The sequence below is a fragment of the Lissotriton helveticus genome, chromosome 6, assembly GCF_964261635.1.
Source record: "Lissotriton helveticus chromosome 6, aLisHel1.1, whole genome shotgun sequence".
Taxonomy (NCBI): Eukaryota; Metazoa; Chordata; class Amphibia; order Caudata; family Salamandridae; genus Lissotriton; species Lissotriton helveticus.
Window position 1 is genome coordinate 13,469,116 of NC_136067.1, and position 21,729 is coordinate 13,490,844.

Consider the following 21,729-nt stretch of genomic DNA (forward strand, 5'->3'; position numbering starts at 1 on the left):
GTAAAGTTAGACTCTTGGTCTAAGATTACCTTTGTGAATACCGGAAAGTAGTAAAGTTAGACTCTTGCTCTAAGTTTACCTTTGTGAATACCGGAAAGTAGTAAAGTTAGACTCTTGCTCTAAGTTTACCTTTGTGAATACCGAAAAGTAGTAAAGTTAGACTCTTGCTCTAAGTTTACCTTTGTGAATACCGGAAAGTAGTAAAGTTAGACTCTTGGTCTAAGTTTACCTTTGTGAATACCGAAAAGTAGTAAAGTTAGACTCTTGGTCTAAGTTTATCTTTGTGAATACCGAAAAGTAGTAAAGTTAGACTTTTGGTCTAAGTTTATCTTTGTGAATACCGAAAAGTAGTAAAGTTAGACTTTTGGTCTAAGTTTATCTTTTTGAATACGGAAAAGTAGTAAAGTTAGACTATTGGTCTAAGTTTATCTTTGTGAATACGGAAAAGTAGTAAAGTTAGACTCTTGGTCTAAGTTTACCTTTTTGAATACCGAAAAGTAGTAAAGTTAGACTATTGGTCTAAGTTTATCTTTGTGAATACTGAAAAGTAGTAAAGTTAGACTTTTGGTCTAAGTTTATCTTTGTGAATACCGAAAAGTAGTACAGTTAGACTTTTGGTTTAAGTTTACCTTTGTGAATATCGAAAAGTAGTAAAGTTAGACTCTTGGTCTAAGTTTACCTTTTTGAATACTGAAAAGTAGTAAAGTTAGACTTTTGGTCTAAGTTTACCTTTGTGAATACCGAAAAGTAGTAAAGTTAGACTCTTGGTCTAAGTTTATCTTTGTGAATACCGAAAAGTAGTAAAGTTAGACTTTTGGTCTAAGTTTATCTTTGTGAATACCGAAAAGTAGTAAAGTTAGACTTTTGGTTTAAGTTTACTTTTGTGAATACCGAAAAGTAGAAACCTTACACAAAAGTGTAAGGTTGCCTTTGTGAATCGGGCCCTCAGACTTCAGGTATAAACTTAGACTTCAGGTATAAAGTGAGACTTCAGATCTAAAGTTAGACTTTTGGTCTAACTTTACAGTTGTGAATTGGGCCCTTTGCAGTGGCGTAACACAGTCCCCGGCAGCCCCCACGGTTCGGGGGGGGTCCCGAGCCACAGTTCTGTGCTCGAGAGCACCTGAATAAATCCAGAGCCGGGCCCTTCCAGGGGACCCCCCTTAAGTTTCGTTACGCCACTGGCCCTTTGACTACTCTGCGGAGCACAAGGATTGATGGACACATATGAGCCAAATGTAATTGTTATTTCATGGCCAAGTGTGTGAAGGAGGTAAACAGCTGTCAAAATATTGACATTGGAAAACCAAAATAAAATGAAGTGCTTACATCTGAGCTGGTGGGTTGTGTGGGGGGGGCGGGGTGTGAAGATGAAGAGAGGTAAATGCAGAAGGAGAGAGCAGTGAGGCGGTGTGAAGATGAAGAGAGGTACGTGCAGAAGAGGAGAGCAGTGAGTGGTGGACGAACATAATGATCTGATAGAAGCACTGGCCAACCTTGGGCTCTGGGGGGGTTGTCGCCCATCTGTCTCTGCCGTGTGACAGTGGGTCCTATGGGGTCTGGATGGGGTGTCACACATCTGTCTCTGCAGTGTGACAGTGGGTCTCTTCGGCTCTAGGTTTGCTGTTGCCCTTCTGTCTCTGAGGAGTGACAGTAGGACTCTTGGGGTCTGGGCGGGTTGTCACCCGTCTGTCTCAGCAGTGTAACAGTGGGTCTCTTAGGCTCTGGGTGGGCTGTCACACTTCTGTCTCTGAGGTGTGACAGTAGGACTCTTGGGGTCTGGGTGGGGTGTCACCCATCTGTCTCTGCAGTGTGACAGTAGGTCTCTTAGGCTCTGGGTGGGCTGTCACTCTTCTGTCTCTGAGGTGTGACAGTAGGACTCTTGGGGTCTGGGTGGGGTGTCACCCATCTGTCTCTGCAGTGTGACAGTAGGTCTCTTAGGCTCTGGGTGGGCTGTCACTCTTCTGTCTCTGAGGTGTGACAGTAGGACTCTTGGGGTCTGGGTGGGCTGTCACTCTTCTGTCTCTGCAGTGTGACAGTGGGTCTCTTAGGCTCTGGGTGTGACATGGGTCTCTTAGACTCTGGGTGGGGTGTCACCCATCTGTCTCCGAGGTGTGACAGTAGGTCGCTTGGACTCTGGGTGGGGTATCACTTGTCTGTCTCAGCAGTGTAACAGTGGGTCTCTTAGGCTCTGGGTTGGCTGTCACCCGTCTGACTCTGAGGTGTGACAGTGGGTCCCTTGGGCTCCGGGTGGGTTGTCACCCGTCTGTCTTTGCAGTGTGACAGTAGGTCCCTTGGGCTCCGGGTGGGTTGTCACCCATCTGTCTCTGCAGTGTGACAGTGGGCTCTTAGGCTCTGGGTGTGACCGTAGGTCTCTTAGGCTCTGGGTGGGCTGTCACTCTTCTGTCTCTGAGGTGTGACAGTAGGACTCTTGGGGTCTGGGTGGGGTGTCACCCATCTGTCTCTGCAGTGTGACAGTAGGTCTCTTAGGCTCTGGGTGGGCTGTCACTCTTCTGTCTCTGAGGAGTGACAGTAGGACTCTTGGGGTCTGGGTGGGCTGTCACTCTTCTGTCTCTGAGGAGTGACAGTAGGACTCTTGGGGTCTGGGTGGGCTGTCACTCTTCTGTCTCTGCAGTGTGACAGTGGGTCTCTTAGGCTCTGGGTGGGGTGTCACCCATCTGTCTCCGAGGTGTGACAGTAGGTCGCTTGGACTCTGGGTGGGGTATCACTCGTCTGTCTCAGCAGTGTAACAGTGGGTCTCTTAGGATCTGGGTTGGCTGTCACCCGTCTGACTCTGAGGTGTGACAGTGGGTCCCTTGGGCTCCGGGTGGGTTGTCACCCATCTGTCTCTGAGGTGTGACAGTAGGACTCTTGGGGTCTGGGTGGGGTGTCACTCTTCTGTCTCTGAGGAGTGACAGTAGGACTCTTGGGGTCTGGGTGGGCTGTCACTCTTCTGTCTCTGAGGAGTGACAGTAGGACTCTTGGGGTCTGGGTGGGCTGTCACTCTTCTGTCTCTGAGGTGTGACAGTAGGACTCTTGGGGTCTGGGTGGGGTGTCACCCTTCTGTTGCTGCAGTGTGACAGTGGGTCTCTTAGGCCCTGGGTGGGTTGTCACCCATCTGTCTCTGCAGTGTGACAGTAGGTCTCTTAGGCTCTGGGTGGGCTGTCACTCTTCTGTCTCTGAGGTCTGACAGTAGGACTCTTGGGGTCTGGGTGGGGTGTCACCCATCTGTCTCTGCAGTGTGACAGTAGGTCTCTTAGGCTCTGGGTGGGCTGTCACTCTTCTGTCTCGGAGGAGTGACAGTAGGACTCTTGGGGTCTGGGTGGGCTGTCACTCTTCTGTCTCTGAGGAGTGACAGTAGGACTCTTGGGGTCTGGGTGGGCTGTCACTCTTCTGTCTCTGCAGTGTGACAGTGGGTCTCTTAGGCTCTGGGTGGGGTGTCACCCATCTGTCTCCGAGGTGTGACAGTAGGTCGCTTGGACTCTGGGTGGGGTATCACTCGTCTGTCTCAGCAGTGTAACAGTGGGTCTCTTAGGCTCTGGGTTGGCTGTCACCCGTCTGACTCTGAGGTGTGACAGTGGGTCCCTTGGGCTCCGGGTGGGTTGTCACCCGTCTGTCTTTGGCAGTGTGACAGTAGGTCCCTTGGGCTCCGGGTGGGTTGTCACCCATCTGTCTCTGAGGTGTGACAGTAGGACTCTTGGGGTCTGGGTGGGGTGTCACTCTTCTGTCTCTGAGGAGTGACAGTAGGACTCTTGGGGTCTGGGTGGGCTGTCACTCTTCTGTCTCTGAGGAGTGACAGTAGGACTCTTGGGGTCTGGGTGGGCTGTCACTCTTCTGTCTCTGAGGTGTGACAGTAGGACTCTTGGGGTCTGGGTGGGGTGTCACCCTTCTGTTGCTGCAGTGTGACAGTGGGTCTCTTAGGCCCTGGGTGGGTTGTCACCCATCTGTCTCTGCAGTGTGACAGTAGGTCTCTTAGGCTCTGGGTGGGCTGTCACTCTTCTGTCTCTGAGGTCTGACAGTAGGACTCTTGGGGTCTGGGTGGGGTGTCACCCATCTGTCTCTGCAGTGTGACAGTAGGTCTCTTGGGCTCCGGGTGGGTTGTCACCCATCTGTCTCTGAGGTGTGACAGTAGGACTCTTGGGGTCTGGGTGGGGTGTCACTCTTCTGTCTCTGAGGAGTGACAGTAGGACTCTTGGGGTCTGGGTGGGCTGTCACTCTTCTGTCTCTGAGGAGTGACAGTAGGACTCTTGGGGTCTGGGTGGGCTGTCACTCTTCTGTCTCTGAGGTGTGACAGTAGGACTCTTGGGGTCTGGGTGGGGTGTCACCCTTCTGTTGCTGCAGCTTGACGGTGGGTCCCTTGGGCTCCGGGTGGGTTGTCACCCGTCTGTCTTTGCAGTGTGACAGTAGGTCCCTTGGGCTCCGGGTGGGTTGTCACCCATCTGTCTCTGCAGTGTGACAGTGGTCTCTTAGGCTCTGGGTGTGACCGTAGGTCTCTTAGAATCTGGGTGGGCTGTCACTCTTCTGTCTCTGAGGTGTGACAGTAGGACTCTTGGGGTCTGGGGGGGTGTCACCTTTCTGTCTCTGCAGTGTGACGGTAGGTCCCTAGCGCTCCGGGTCGGTTGTCACCCTTCTGTCTCTGCAGTGTGACAGTGGGACTCCTAAACTCTGGGTGGGTTGTCACCCATGTGCCTCGGCAGAGTGACAGTAGGTCCCTTGGGGTCTGGGAGGATTGTCACCCCTCTATCTCTGCAGCGTGACGGTAGGTCTCTCAGGCTCTGGGCGGGTTATCACCCTTCTGTCTCTGCAGTGTGACAGTGGGTCTCTTAGGCTCTGGGTGGGCTGTTGCCCTTCTGTCTATGCAGTGTGACAGTGAGCCCCTTGAGTTCCAAATGGGTTGTCACCCATCTGTCTCAGCAGTGTCATGGTAGGCCCCTTGGGCCTCCGGTTGGGGTGTCATTTGTCTGTGTCTACAGTTTGACGGTGGGTCCCTTGGGCTATGGGTGGGCTGTCCCCCTTCTGTCTCTTCAGTGTGACAGTGGGTCTCTTAGGCTTTGGTTGGGTTGTCCCCCTTTTGTCCCTGCAGTGTGACAGTGGGTCTCTTAGGCTTTGGGCGGGTTGTCATCCTTCTGTCACTTCAGTGTGACAGTAGGTCCCTTATGCTCTGGGTGGGCTGTCAACCTTCTGTCTCTGCAGTGTAACAGTAGGTTACTTACGTTCTGGGTGGGGTGTCACCCGTCTGTCTCTGCAGTGTGACAGTAGGTTTCTTAGGCTCTCTGTGGGTTGTCACGCATCCGTCTCTGCAGTGTGACAGTAGTGTAGTGTAGTTCCTATATCCCTAATAGGCTCTGCACATTGGAATAATATACACTATAGTTTTGACATAGGACTGAGGTCAGTATGTCTCTATCGAGTATACTAAACTTAATTACTTGTGTGTGCCAGATAACTCAGAGGTCACTAGTAACTTTCTCGAATGAACAAGAAGGGATTTGTTTCTGACAACAGCATAAACATGACAACTTTGTTTCCCTTAGAGTCGGAACAATATCTTCAGAGTCGTGGAAGCAATAGATAACCGTTTCACTCAGTGGGTCGTGCATGCTTCGTTTCTACAGAGTTGCACAGAAATAGGGAGACGGGCATTTCAATAAAATGGGTTTATTGAACAGTCTTCTTTCTCATGCAAGAGATATGAACTGCTACAATCGTAAGACAGAATGCGAAGTATAATACGTACAGCGTAAACAGTAATATAAAATAATACTGTAATAGCATGGTCTGTTGCTATGACCTATATAACAAGTATTGGCATAGCCAATAGGTCTCGCCTTTGGGGCCTTCTAAGTGTTTAGCCGTGCAACAGTTAATGTTGTTGCACCAAGGATATTGTGCTGCATAACTAAATACTTATAAGGTCCCAAAAGCGAGACCTATTGGCTATGCCAATGCTTGTTATTATGTTGGTTTTCCTTCAGCTCGCTCAGGAGGACTTCCCACTAGCTGCAGGACGGCAAGTGGCAATGCAATTCAATTAGATACAGATTGCAAGGGAATGTATAACTTGGTCACATTTCAACTCCATATTTTGCTAAGCTCTGCCAACTTAGAAGTGCCTCCATAGACACAGATAACGTTTTTTGCAACTTTTCAGATTTCATCTCTGTGCTTCATTCCTAGAATCAGTTGCTGTTAATCACTTGTAAAGTAATACACATATTATTTAACGTAATACACCCCGTGTGGATGCTACATCAGACTGGTTGCACGTGCACAACTCAATCTCATCTGAGATGATTAAAAACAGACATTCCTGTACACTCAAAAATTACACCAAACCATATGTTTGTCAGATTAGTGCAACCCAAATCCAATAGTACAACACATTCCACACACGTACTGGCACCCACAATAATAACACATGTCAGACAACCTGCCTGCACCCCCTTGTGCACAGCAGGGTAGCAATGCTAAGTAGGTGGCAAAGAGACAGCTCAACCTGAACCTCCTGAGAAAAGACCAACAAAACACGTTGTACTGATGGATTCTCTTTCTGCCTTCCTCACGAACCTTTGCATATGTGAACATTCCAAATGCATGGTGTATACTCTTACTTTGGAGTATTCTACACTCTCACAATCAATACAGTACCATTGTCACTTAACTGGCAACATCACAACATCCAACAATTATATCAACTCAAAACACACTTATGCTTTTACCTCCGCTTCCTAAGTACTGCGATTCCCAACACTACTGTCAGAGCGATTTACAAGTATCTATACCTCATCACTAAATATGTAATTGAACAGAATGAGCATTATGCACCCCATAAAAACAAAAACATACATTCACAGGGACTATGGTCGATGATAAGATGACCCAGGACCATGCAGAAAGGCACCCACAACCAAGGACGGCTCCAGAAGTATATATATATACATTGCAGAATTATGATAATTTAACTATCTGCCTTCATCTAGTGTAAGTAAATAAATAATTTACCAAACCTATCTTTAACAAGCAACAACAAGCGCACACGCGTGGCAGCAGGGGTGAGAGGGAGATAGGAGGGGGCATGCGCAATTCCCTTGTGGGGGCGACCGGCAAGGCACGTTAATTAATAACATATGGCGCCAGCTGCTCGCTCCCGCAAGGGAATCGCCAAATGTGCACACGTTGCCATTGAAGGCATTGGAACGGGTGCACATTTTTGCACGAAAAAGGGAACTGATGGCTAAAGGTCTCTTTCCTACGGGGCGCATGCACGCTGCGTAGGCGAGACCTAAAAAAACATACATAAATAATATAGTCTAAAATACTCAACTGGTGCTTCTAAAATAATCCTACCCCAGTGTACCTAACCTAAGTCTAGTGCGAGGGAAGAAGTAGGTGCTATTTTAGCTATAGTTTAGTTTAGTTTTGCCAAGAATTGCCAAAGGTTTCTCTAGGTTCTAATCAGCTCCATACCTTAGAATGAGAGAGGTTGGTATCTCCAATGGGTTCATTATCACCGCTAGGGGCCCCAGCTCACCGCATTCTTTTTAATTGGGTACATTTTGTTTTTGTTGGGAAACCTTGACACCTAACCCTCCCACATTATTGATTGATCCACACCCAGCATCAGCCTCTCTTCTCTGTCTGTGACCTTTCACCATTCGCTCCCATAGACACATTTCTTCCTTCTACCTTCTGTCCAACAATGGAAGTGCTGTTTTGGATGACGTTCCTCCTGCTTTCTTTTCCCTTCCTCTTCCTTGCAGCGAATGTGCTCCTTGGGATGAAGTTCGAAGACCTCCTCCTCGAGGCTGGGGGCTTTGGAAGGTTCCAGATCTTCATTTTATTCCTCATAGGCATTCCCCGGATCACCCTTCCCCTACACTTCTTGGTGGACAACTTCCTGGCAGCGGTGCCTCCTCACCACTGTGCCCTCCAGGGACAGGATGGATTTGGGAACCTCACAGAGGAAGAGCTGCTGGTCATCAGCATTCCCATGGAGCCTGATGGGACCTTCAGCTCCTGCAAGATGTACAGAGAGCCTCAGTGGCACCTGCTGGAGAACTACACCTGGAGAAGACCCAAGAACTACACAGGGGGACCACCCAACACCTCCACCTGGAGACCTCTCAGTGACTCCATCTGGGGACCACCCAACACCTCCTCCTGGGGACCACCCAGTAAATCTACCTGGGGACCACCCAACACCTCCTCCTGGAGACCACCCAACACCTCCACAGTGGAACCACCCAATGACTCAACCTGGGGACCACCCAACGCTTCCTCCCTGCAGGGGTGCCAGCATGGGTGGACCTACGACCACTCCCAGTTCACCTCTACGATGGCCACCCAGGTAAGAGCTAATTGGATGCCAACTGTTGTTATATAATCAGGTTGGGAGGTGGGAACATAGAAAAAAGCCATTGATTACAAATTGTGAACAATCAATGAATTGTAATAGACAAGTGAAAGTACAGCAACAACCTAAGAATGAATACAGAGTCACTAGGCCACAAGTGTGACAGCGCATGAGAGCCCGTCAAACGACGAATTCAGGCAAAGATTGAGACTGTGCCCCAAAGATGTGTACTAATACCCAAAGAGTGACACTGCCACAAGGCATGAAACTTACACCCAATGGGTGAGACTGTAATCCAAGGAGAAAGTCCCATACCCAGTGAGGAGTGAGACAGTAGTCCAAGAAGTGGAAGTCGTACTAGTTGAGCTGCAGAGAGCGAACAAACTCACTCCTAATTAGTGAGATAGTGGTCAAACAGGTAAAACACACACCCAATGATTCAACACACATAGACTTTACTTCATGGAGTAAAACGCACACCAATGCAGTGAAACAAACACAGTAAGCAAGGCTGTGCACCAAGGAGTTAGACTCACATTTTATAAGCAAGACTATCATTCAAAGAACTCACACCTGGAGAGCTAGGCTGCTCCAAAGCATGAGTAGCATGTCAAAGGAGTGAGGATTCGCTCCAATGAGATAAATTCGATCCAATGAGTGTAGAAGTTTAGAAGTACTGCTCACTAGACCAGATTGTGCTCTACAGAGTGAGAGTATGTAAAGGGATTGAGACACCACAATACTTGTGGTGACTGAGTCTGTGCTGCTCACAGCTGTGGCTGCAGAGTGAGAAATGTGTGGTTTCCAATCAATGTGCTGTTCATAAAGTTGAAAGAGAAGGATTATTGCTAGAAGTTATGTTGATCGGATATGAGTTTACCTTAAATAAATGAAAAGACAAAAGGCGTTTGGCAAAACAGGAACAAGTTGGTTTAATTAAATGTTGCAGCCGGGAAAGCCTAGACAGAGTGGGCCCGATTCACAAAATTTACTTAAGACAAAATTCTAAACTTACTACCATTTTGGTGTTCACAGAAGACACTTACTCATTTTGGTATTCACAGAATGCACTTACTCATTTCGGTATTCACAGAAGTTAGGAGTCCTAACTTTAGGACTCCTAAATGCCTTCTGTGAATAGCGAAAGTCTTAAAGTTAGGATTTTTCTCAGTTTAGGAGTAGTAAAGTTAGAACTCCTAACTTCTGTGAATACAAAAATGAGTAAGTGTCTTCTGTGAATACCAAATGGTAGTAAGTTTAGGATTTTGTCTTAAGTTAGTTCTGTGAATCGGGCCCAGTGTGTCTGCTCAGAGTCTATTGTGTAGAACGTTATGGCTGCTTTTACATATAGTTCATGAGGTACAATAAAGCAATTTTCTTCATTCCAAAAAAGCATCTCAGTCATAAATCAACTAATGTGGGTATCTAATAAGGACACAAATGGCACTTGACCTCGGGGAGAGCTAGTGTCGGCAAGTGTGGATGTTTCCCAATGTCTGGCATGAGGAGCGCATGATCGCTACGTGTGCTGTGCATGTGGTGTCCTGATTGGTTGAGTGTTTCTAGCTTTGTGGTATTTTGGGAATGCAAGCCCTTGGCCAAAGTGGTTTTATCGGGGCCAATTTCCTCAGACCTGTTTGTGGTGCAACTATCCATCTGTGAGATTGATCAGGGTTTTCCCTGGGTGCGTGTTTGTCTTTAGGTTAAGAGCGAACCTACCTGTGACCTGGCATCCAGTAGGTGTGGGTTGCAGAACTTGCCTAACCATATATCTCTCACCTGGGGTTGATAGGGAGGTAACCTTGGATGAATCCGACAGCGATGATGCAAGTTCATTAGAACTCCTATAAATAACGTGGATATTGGCCGGCCAAACCATCACTAATTCATAGGACGATAATGTATTCTTTGTTGTTACTGTCGTTCTCATGGAGAACAAGGCTAAGGGCAAGGCATCCACTCAACTCAGTTCACTAGATGGACATATTTTTGACAACTAGTTCTTCAGTGTTCCGTTACACCTCTCAATCAATCTTGCAGCTGTAGGATGATAAACTGAATGTAATTTCTGCCTTATACCTAAACCTTTACACACCAAATCTATTATTGTATTTGAAAAATGTACTCCATTGTCACTCCAAATGCTCTGGAGCAAGCCAAACCTTGGGAGATATTCCTTCAACAATTCCTTTGCCGTACTCTAAGGTGTATTATCTTTTAAAGGAAATGCAACAAGTTAATTGCTAAAACTGCATATCACAACCAGCACATAACGCTTCACATTGCTTGGAGACATTTGGATTAAATCCATCTGCATGCAAAATGTATAGCCAGCTTTCTGACTGTATTGATTTTTCATATTCTTGAAATTATGTTTACTATACCATCTGCTCTAATATGCGCTGGTCCATGTATCATTTGGACCACGGGCAAACCAAAACTGTCTGGTAGAATCCATCTATTCCCATTTGGACGTTCCATTCCTGCCTCAAAGCGTTGGTCAGGTCTATACCACTTCATTCGATTAGTTAAAATCATAAAAGTACACATATAAATCACATTCAATAAATACAATATTAGAACTATGGGCAGAATTAAAAATCGTGGGAAAATCCTTATGAAGGTCATTTACAAATCTCTTAAGTATACAGGTACGGGGATACACAATAAAAATCATTGTTCGATTATACTCATGCCTCTTAATTTCTTTGATCTTACGGCTGCTACAAGATAACTAGCAATATTAAAGATATTCCATGTGTTGTCCAGTAATTGCAAATACATTAAGGCAGGTTTAACCTGTAGGAACCCCGAACCTCTTAAAAGTGGGATTATAAACGTTTTCCTGTTATCAGAGTAATGTTTGCAAAAAAACATAAAGTGCGTAGTATCTTGAATTGAGCAATTATCACAGTCACAGAATGCTGCCTTTTCGGGTATAGTCCATCCCTGAAATATTACCAATAAAAGTTGTATCTGATTGAACCGAAATCTAGTTAACAACCAACGGTGGTATGGTCTTGTAACTACCTTTAAATACGGTTCAATAGATGGAGAGGTGACTAATAGGAAATGGACTCTCACCGTAGGCTTTTGTAGTTCCTCAGCCTCTCGTTCCTGAGCCTTAGAGATAGAAAATGCTTTTTAACCCATTTTATATCTCCTTTAACAATGCCTTCAGGGGTTTCATAAATTTCTGGTCGCCCCAGGATTGAAAACATTGCTTTAACGTACGAAAGCCACTGTATTTCATTTCCCCCATCTAAGTTAATACAGTCTTTTAAAATACGACGATTTAGCGTTAACTCGGGATTAAGCCAAGTTTTTAACCAGCAAATAAGGGGAGCCATGTGTTGTACTCAAAGAGATGATGGATACTTCAAGTTGGATTGACCATGCTAATCAGATCACAAACAAACCCCATTCCTAGCTCCTGGTGAACAGCAAATGTTGGAGTGGATTGAGGAATAGATAAAAGGCACAAAACAATTTATTTTCGGCCCTTTGCACATCTTCCGCGGGTTTATATCCCCAGATAGCAGCACCGTATAATGTTAATGCAAGATATTTTGCTTTATAAATTGCAAGTATTGCCTCAAAAGGTCTACCCCCTAATCGCTGTATGAAACTTAGCAGGGCTGATCACGCTCGCACTAGGGCATTCCTTTTTGCTAACCTCTGGGGCGTCCATGTACAGCTGTCATCAAACAAAACCCCTAGGTACGTAAAGGCCTTCACTCGTTGGATCTCAACCCCTTTGGAATAAAAAGTTTTCACTTTGCTCTTGCGGGCCCCATAGACATAATATGAGATTTGGTAGTATAACTACCAAATACTGTGAGGTCATAAATTCCCCAAAAGAGTGCAATAGCTTCTGTAAACCTATCGAGGTACATGCTAATAGGACGTTGTCGTCCGCGTATAGGAGAACTGGGATGGTACTGCTCCCTATACGCGGAACGTCCAAAGTAGCAGATACCAGGGATTTCTCTAAAGCATTAATATATAATGTAAAGAGTAGAGGGGCCAGGATGCACCCTTATCTTACCCCTCTCCCCGATTTAAAGTGCCTTGTGCAAGTTCCTTCCTGTGTCATCCTAACGGTCACGGATAGATCCCGATGGAGATCTGCCATAAAAAATACCAAGCTGGGGTCAATCCCCATGTCCACTAAAATGGTCCACAGCTTCGATCTGTTAACCAGATCGAAAGCTGTGGACAGGTCCGTGAAGCCCAAGTAAATTGACCCCTTAGTGGCTACTGTATATTTATTTATTAATAAATACAGGTTAAGGCACTGATCCACCGTGCTTCTACCCGGTCTAAATCCATATTGGGATTCTGCTAGGATATTTTTTTCTGTGACCCACTCAGACACCTTGGTTAAAATGACTTTTCCTAGGATTTTGACAGAGGAATCTATAAGGGAAATAGGTCTGTAGCATCTCGGGTCCCCTAGCTCTCCTTTTTTGAAGACAGGAATGATGATAGAGTGGGACCATGAGGCAGGAAACCCATGAGAAACAGTAGAATTAAAAACATTTGTTAAAATTATAGCCCAAAGTTTGACATTTCCCTTATATAGATCGACAGGGACACCATCTGGACCTGGCGACTTGTTAATAGCGGAGTCCTTTATTGCTCTTTCCACATCCGCCTCTATAAACACTAAATTAGATTTAGGTGAAATGCCAACAGGTGGTATAAAAGGGTCGAACACCTCATTGCTCGCGTATATGATTTCAAAGTGTTTCACCCATTCTTCCTCTGGGATATTAGTTTCGAGCTTTTCATTATCCTCACCTGTTAACAGTGGACTGTTAACAATAGCTCAAAACTTAGAGCTACCCTTTAAAACTACGTTTGACATCAATCTGTCCCATGCATCTGATTTAATTTCATTTTTACGCAGTTGCATACTTAATTGGTATTCCTTTCTACATCTAGCTATAAGGACTTTATCCCTCGGTAAAACCTTCAGCGATTTCATTAGATTTCGATGTGCCCTGGAGCATTTCGCCTCGAACCATCTTTTCCCTGGTTTAAGCGTAGGTCTAGCAGTAACAGTTAGATCAATAGCAACCTGATTACAGATTGCTTCAAAAGCTAAGATGGTTTCTCCCACCGGAGTGGTGCCATCAGCACATTTCCCAACATATTCACTCATCTTTGCGCAAAGATTGTCTAAAAACTGCTCTGGGACAATTTTTGCCCATTTCAACCTCCTCCCTTGGTCACTAATGATCATGCTTATTGGACCCCTGGTGTTGTTTACAGGATCAGCATGGGAAAATCCTGCATCCAACATCAGGTTGACCGAATTATGGTCACTAAACGGGGAACTAACTGCATTGTAAAAGATTACATGTCCTAGCAGGGCAGTAGATAGGAAGATATAATCGATAATCGATTCACTTTCCCTAGATTTAAAAGTTACTACCCTCTCGCTTCTATCAAAGAAACTTGGCTCATAAAGATCGGCACATGATAAGAGGTCCTCAAGAACCACTCCCTTCTGGGTATGTTCAAAATGTGAAGGTGACGCAAAAGAAGGGCCATGGAATTCATTAATTTGGCAGTTGAAATTGCAAGGATGAATATTAACTCCTTCCATGCTCATGACGGAGCCGCTCCGTCATGAGCCTCGGTTGAGCTGTGCTCATGACGGAGCGGTTCCGTCATCGCCCGCTCAGCGCGCCTGCGCGGCGCGAATTCCGCGCCTGTGCTGGACGTTCCATTGAGCGGGCGGGGCCATGACGGAACCGCTCAGTCATAAGCACAGCTCAACAAAGGCTCGTGACGGGGCAGCTCCGTCACAAGCATTCGAGCGCCCCTCGGCCCCCCTAGCGCTGCGGCGGAATTGCCGCCGCAGCGAAGGGGTTAAAATCTCCCAGGAGAATAATATCGATAAAAGTGGTTTGTTGAGCTTTATAATTTTCAATAAACTGGGCTAAAAAACACAAGTGTTCATTACAATGCTCACTCTCCCCGGAATTATAGAAATTAATTAACACATTTTTCTCATTAGTCTCCGAGGTGATCTCAACTATTAGACAGTTAGGAGAGACAGAATCTAAAGTCTTTACTACCCCCTTCAGACTCACTGAAAGGAGGAACAACAATCCTCCCTTAGCTCTACCCGAAGCGGATGGGCGTGCAGGCTGGAAGTAAGATTTAAAACCATCCACCCAAAAGTTATTATACTGGTCCCAAGTCCCTTGCAATGCTATAACATCATTAGCACTAATGAGTTTTAGCCAATTTTGGTCTCCCCTTTTCGACCTTAGCCCTGCAATATTCCAACTCAGTAGCCTAAAGTTGGGGTCTGCCTTTGTGATGGTATCTGGCTCATAGGGTTGTTGTTGTGGGGTTGTGTGAAATGTCCCTAGTCAATCATTCTCGTTTAGACGGGATAATGGGGAAAACCTATTTGCTAAAACAAGGGAGTCCTCCATCGGAGTGACCTGGGTGTTATGTGGTTTATTTAAGGGAATTGTTCCTGAACTGCCCCCCGTCACTAGAGGAACCCTTTTTATGGTGTTGCATGGCTGCCAACCTCGTCCTCCCTTCGAATACTGCGGGTAGGTTTTTGTCTCTGTGGCTGGCCAACTAGGGAGAGGATAGAAAAATCCCAAAGGGACTGCCCTAATGTTGCCTTCCTCTTTCTTCATATCCGACCCATCCCATAACATTCGGGGGACAGCAAGAGGGTTGTTAAAGTTGACAATAACACAATCCCCCGTGGCTCTCTTTTCAGTTCTCCCAAGCCAACCAACGCGCCTTACCATTATGATGTCTGGGGAAATATTACTGTCGCATGAGCAATTATGATCACACCATTTCATTGTGACAGCGAAGAGGGCATCAGAAGATTCAGCCTCTCCCTCTTTTAGTGGGGGAACCCCAACCAAGACAATCACCAGTGGGGCTGCTTCTGGTGGAAGGTTAATGTTAGGTTGGGGTACGGTTTTGCCTCCGGGGTGATCACCAGTTACTAAACCCCTTTGACCGTTAGGGGCCAAAATACTTGGGGGTATCAGGATTACTTACTATACTAGAGTATGGTTCCCTACCACCGTTAAGATCTCCCCGATCCCTAGATATAACAGACTTGAACAAAGGGGCTTTAACCAGTTGGGGAGCTTCTAGTAATAACCTGGTGCCTTGTACTACATTTTCCTTTGTACACACTACAGGTTGCTTAGTTGATTGATTAAATAGTTGAGCATGTCTAGGGGTACACTCGTGCTGACTTAAAAACGTATTAATTCGCTCACATTTCCCTAGTAAATCAGAAACACAGGTATTCAAAGTGTCAATAATGTCCTTAGCAATATTTGATAGCGCCTGCTCCAGTCGAGTAGAGAATATTTCTTCTACCATGTCCCGTACATTATACTCTGTTAAATTCGATAAATTAAACCCAGAGTTTGATGCAGTATTTTTGGAGTCTTTATCCCGTTTGTTTGTTTTCTTCGGGTGTTTCTTTGACACGGGACTTGGTTTTTTAGGCTGCCCTTTAATGTTCGGGCACAAGCTTGGAAGATTACTTGTAGTTTGTTGTGCGCTATCCTCATGTCTAACAGGTTTTGTTACCTGTGCACCATTTGGGAGATTAATAATTACACTGGGTTCCAGGGGAACGTGATTTTTCTGGACATCATCTGGACAGTTGGGTTCAACATCACGCTCACTATTTGATGCCAGCCCAAGTTCTCTCTCAGCGGATTCAATTTCTGAAGACAGGACCCCCACTGCCCCCTGCTCTTGGGAAGTGAGTAATTTCCGCTTACCCATGACTCAGGATCATGTTGTTAAGGGGGTGGCCCGACCCGGCCTCTTCTGGCCCCTGACAGCCACAGACGGCCCGCCCTTTGCCCGAGACGTGGGGGCTCTGCTCAGGTTTTAGCGCCCCCGGGCGCAGGATGGGCGGTGGCGGCTTCCGCCGCTGGTGCTCCCGGGAACTGTAGTCCCCCTCCTCACTGCGGCCGCGCTGGTGACAAGGAGCTGCGGCGGCGGGAGGCTGATGGGCAGCAGGAGTACCAGCAGCGGGGCAAGAGCGTCTGGTGGCTGTGCACAGGTGCGATGTAAATGCCCCCTAGAGAATCCAAAAAGCTCCCCAAAGCGTTGGTTAAAAACATATCCTTTTTCCTGCCATTTTTTCTTTTCTTCCTCATCTGCCAAATGTTGTACTTCCTTTACTTCTGAATAAGCGTCATACACCTCTCCTCCATCATCAGTCCTCACTACCACATTCATCAGTGACTATTCTGCCAAAGCTGTAGTTTGTGCTATCTTATTTGCAAAAGCATTTCCTTGTCCCACCTCATCTGTTACTTTTTTGTGCAAACCACTTCTTAATCTTTTCGGCAGAGTGATAGCATTCAAAAACCTAGAAATGAGATGTCCATGCTGTATTTTAGCTCCACTAGAGGTAATAAATCCTCTCTCGGCCCATAAGCGGCCGAAATTATGGGCATGCCAAATGCATATAGGCTATCGGTGTATATTTTTACCTTCAACCCTTCTGACAGTTAAGTTCTGACTAGTTAAGGTTATCAACTCTGCAGCCTGTGCTGATGTCTGGTCTATTGTACATGTCTCAACAACAGTATAATTTGTGGTAATCGCATAGGCAGTTGAGATAGACCCAGCCAGTTTCTTTAGACAAGAGACATCTACAAAGTACCGGCAACAATTGCCATTGGTTCATCCACCAGGTCATCTTGATCCTATGTCTTAGTTTCAGTAACTATCACAGAGTCATGTTGTACTTCATGCTGTTCCAAAGGAATAAATCAATCAATCAATCACAGAACTTGTAAAGCGCACTACTCACCCGTGAGGGTCTCAAGGCGCTGAGGGTGGGGGGAGGGGTGGCTGCTGCTACTGCTCGAAGAGCCAGGTCTTAAGGAGCTTCCTGAAGGTGAGCAGGTCCTGGGTCTGCCGCAGGTGGATGGGGAGGGTGTTCCATGTCTTGGCAGCGAGGAATGAGAAGAATCTGCCTCCGGAGGTGGTACGCTGGATTCGTGGGACGGCGGCGAGGGCGAGGCTGGCGGAGCGGAGCTGGCGGGCGGGGTTGTAGAAGTTGAATCTGTTGTTCAGGTAGGCTGGTCCGGAGTTGTGGAGTGCTTTGTGTGCGTGGGTGAGGAGCTTGAAGGTGATCCTCTTGTTGATGGGGAGCCAGTGAAGGTCTCTGTGGTGGGGGTGATGTGGCTGCGTCGCGGAAGGTTGAGGATCAGGCAGGCTGAGGTGTTCTGGATGCATTGTAGTCGCTGTAGGTGTTTGGTTGGGTTTCCTGCGTAGAGTGCGTTGCCGTAGTCCAGCCGGCTGCTGACGAGGGCTTGGGTTACCGTTCTTCTGGTTTCGATCAGGATCCACTTGTAGATCCTGCGAAGCAGGAGGAGGCTGTTGTAGCAGGAGGAGGAGACAGCGATGACCTGCTTGGACACGGAGAGGGAGGAGTCGAGGATGAATCCCAAGTTGCGTGTGTGGTCCGCGGGCATCGGTGCTGTTCCTAGTGTTGTCGGCCACCAGGAATATATTAATGAGGTACACATACTGTAACCTAATGCCACAATATAATTGAATCTGCCTGCTTTAATGCAGCTGTTGTCGTTGTCGCAGCAATATTCTAAGGCAGTTCGGCAGGCCTTTTGCTCCCAGATCCAATGTTGAGAAACAATAGGCTCATGGTTTATTCTTCTCTCCTAGTTTTTGTGTTAGTACAGCTAAAGCACAGCCATCTTTTTCATGCAAAAATAAAGCAATGCATTTAGTATAATCAGGGGTCCCTAAAGCAGGTGCATTACAAAGAGCTTCTTTCAGGGTGATAAAGCTATGTTGATGTTCAGCATTCCATGGAACTGGGTCAGATATGTCTTTATGTGTCAAAGACAGTAAAGGCTTCGCTATCAAAGAAACATTTTGTATCCATTGTCAACAGAATTAGACCATGATTAAAAAGGCACGTACATTGTTTTTGTGTAGTTGTTGAGGTATGTTTTCAATTACCTTAATGAAATCCAGTAACAGTCTTCTCCCCCCTTTCGACAGGAGGTGACCTAAGTAGGTGACCTCCTGTTGACAATATTGCAATTTTGATAGAGAAACCTTATGTTTGTGTGAAGCCAAAAAAGATAGTACTTGAAATCCTTTTCACGTTCCTCTGTTATTAATAGATTGTCTACATACTGTCATAATGTTGTTCTTGATGGCAGTATAAATTTATCTAGCTGTTTCTTAAGGGCTTGACTATAAATGCTTTGACTTTCGGAATACAATTGTGGTGCATGACAAAAAACAAGATTTTCCTTGAAAACTGAATCCAAACAAATATTGGCTATCTTTATGAACTGGATTGATGAAAATCGCGTTTTTGAGATCTATTACTGTAAACCATTTTGCATTAGCTGGGGTAGAAGAAAACATTGCAGTATTATCTGGGACCACTGGATACTAAGGCTGTACTATTTTGTTAATTGCCTATAAATCAACTACCATAAAATATAAAAAAATCTCTACCATCGTCTCTTTTCACCACAGGTAAAATAGAACTGTTACATACATTTCCAGATACACCTCATGTTGTTCCCTTATCCAATAATCCAGTATAACCTCTTTCAGTCCTTGCTCACTTATCTTTGATATCTTGTATTGAGGTATGCAAGGCAGCACAGCATTACTGTTCACTGGTATATGGACTGGGTCTATTTGCAATTAATCAGTGTCATTTGGTCATGAGATTATAAAGCCCAACATTGTCATGCATTTCCCTTCGAGTTAACCAGCCTTCCAGTGTTTTCACTGAGTAGTCTATGAAGTCAACCCAAGACTGACTAGAGGTTTTGTCATCCCCACTGAATCTAATTCTATATTCCTTAATGGTGAGTCCAAAGCCCTCAGTCAGGGTCCCATTCATGAGGTCATAGGACTCAGCACATACCCCAGTAAGGTTCAGGAGTATGTCCCTGCAGTTAACCAGTGAACAGTTCCAAAAGACATGCTCACCAGTGTGACATTTTACACTTTTCTCATTCCACAGGCCCCCTCTAGGGCTGTGAACCATTTGCTAATATCACACCGTCCTCATATTTGGGGACAATCTCATTGGGGATTTTAGGGTCATAATAATTCTCTCTCACCCTAGGTATTAAATTGCCGCCACCATGGATGGGTGCTAGACCCAATTCTGCTCTTTCTTTAACCAGAGCCAGAAGTCTATCCTTCAAAGGCTAGTCTTTTAGTCAACAGTACAAAAAATATGTCTTCCTCATTCAAGCTGTCCTCAATGTCCCTCCCTTGGGGTGCCTGTCCCACCTCTGTAAGATTTAGGTACTCTAACTACTACCTTTGGGAAGATGGGGACAGGGGCCACATCTTCTCTATGTGGGTGAGTTAGATGGAAATTGCCCTCCGCATCACTAGTCTCTCCTTCTTCAGGGTGGTCATCCTCTTCAAAGGAGTGGCCCGTAGCATATTCTGTCAAGAGCTCCTGGAGCTTAACCTTAGGAAAATTGGAACCAGTTTTGATTGCTTTAAGTTTGCAGAGGGTCCTAAGCTCCTTCCAACTAAGATGGAGGTAGAGGGTCCGGTTGAGTTCCACAACTATATCATCTGCACCTTCCATTATGCTACTAATAGTTGGGGACTTTTTAAGAGGCCCAAAAAACTTCTAAGTATTTTACCCCTAGCTAAGGTAACTTTTTAAACTTTTAAAATACTAAAAGGACTAAGGCCTTAATAAGACTTAAAAAAATTTGGAACATTTGCCAATTCAAAAATACAGTGAATCTAAAGGCAATTTTTGGAGATATAGGGCCAGATGTAGGTAACTACATACCGGTCGGTAATACCGAAAATCAGTAGATTTTAGCGTTACCGACCGGTATTTAGCAATCTCCAATGTAGGAAAGGAATCACTAGTAAGGAATCGATAAATACCGATTCCTTTTTACCGGTTCGGATTTACCGAACACAGAAATACCGAATCGGTAAATAGGAAACAGTAAAAACGAGAAAAGAGATGTAGAAAAATTCGGTAATACCGAATTTCCACAAATTCGGTATTTAAGAGTCAGTAATTACCACTGACTCAAAGCAGGTGGTAATCAGGCGCAGTGTATTTAAACAGCCCCAAAATGCAACAGTGTGATCACTATGGCGGCCCTCCATGTTATTGCAAGGCGGCTACAGGCAGCAGGAGTGAGGATTTGGAGACGGGAGGAGCGCGTTTACAGACAGCGCACCACACTCTTCTAACTGACTGAGGCAGAGATCTATGAAAGGTACAGGCTACACCCCCAAACCATCCTGGACCTGTTAAGGGACCTGCACCCACTCCTGGAGCATCCAACACCAAGGGCGCACGCTATGCCACCACATGTGCAGGTGCTCTGGAGCCTACACCTACTTGCATCTGGCATTTACCAGGGGATGATAGCTGCGGTAGGTGGTGTGTCACAGAGTTGCCTCTCCAGTTTCTTGAACAAGTTCCTGGATGCCATGATGCAGAGAATGCATTACTACATAAGTTTCCCAACCACACAGGCGGAACTGCAGAAAATCAAGACAGACTTTTACCAAAAGGCACAGTTCGTACATGTTATAGGGTGCAGTGATGGGACTCACATTCCAAAATGCCCACCTGCAGCCACTGAGTACATCTACTGAAACAGAAAATCAACCCACTCCATTAATGTGCAGGTAATCTGCGATGCAGGCAACTTAATCATCAACATTGTGGCCAAATTTCCAGGGAGCACCCACGACTCATACATTTTCCAGAACAGTGGGATCTACACACGCCTGGCTGCGAGAGAATTTGGAGAAGGATACCTGCTAGGTAAATCACTGTGACACACCCTGATGTATACTGCAGATGAATGTGTTGGTGACTGTCATTAATGACACTGTTTTCCCCACCTAGGTGATAGCGCTTATGCTGTGCGGTCATTCATCCTCACATCTTACCTAAACCCATCGTTTCCAAGTGAGAGACGATACAATGTGGCACACAAATCAACACGCAACGTTGTGGAGCGCACATTTGGACTATTGAAAACCAGGTTCCGCTGCCTCCACAAAAGCGGAGGCGCACATCAGTACACACCCATCATCTGCTGCAAGATCATCGTAACTTGTGTTATGCTGCATAAACTTCCCACTAAGAAAGGTACAGCAGTTGAATTAACTGACTCTGAGGACGATGATGATGACTTTGCACAGCCAGAGCCCAACGCAGCAGGAGTGGCGCCAGCACCAGATGGGAGACAAAGACAGGCTGAGATCACACCCAACTACTTTTGAGTAAGTAAGGAGACACAGCCAGTTGTTGTATTTAAATGACGTAGTGCTCAAAATGGCAGTCCTATTTG

At 45.9% G+C, this 21,729-nt stretch overlaps 1 protein-coding gene across 2 annotated transcripts in view; it reads left to right on the forward strand.

The window, feature by feature from the left end:
• LOC144762138 (solute carrier family 22 member 7-like) overlaps window positions 1-21,729 on the forward strand; it is a 628,845-nt gene that overhangs the window by 434,240 nt on the left and 172,876 nt on the right. For both annotated transcript variants that reach the window (XM_078647284.1, XM_078647285.1), the window contains exon 2: window positions 7,761-8,347. In XM_078647284.1, the coding sequence (XP_078503410.1) occupies window positions 7,761-8,347 (587 nt within the window). The remainder of the gene's footprint in view (window positions 1-7,760; window positions 8,348-21,729) is intronic.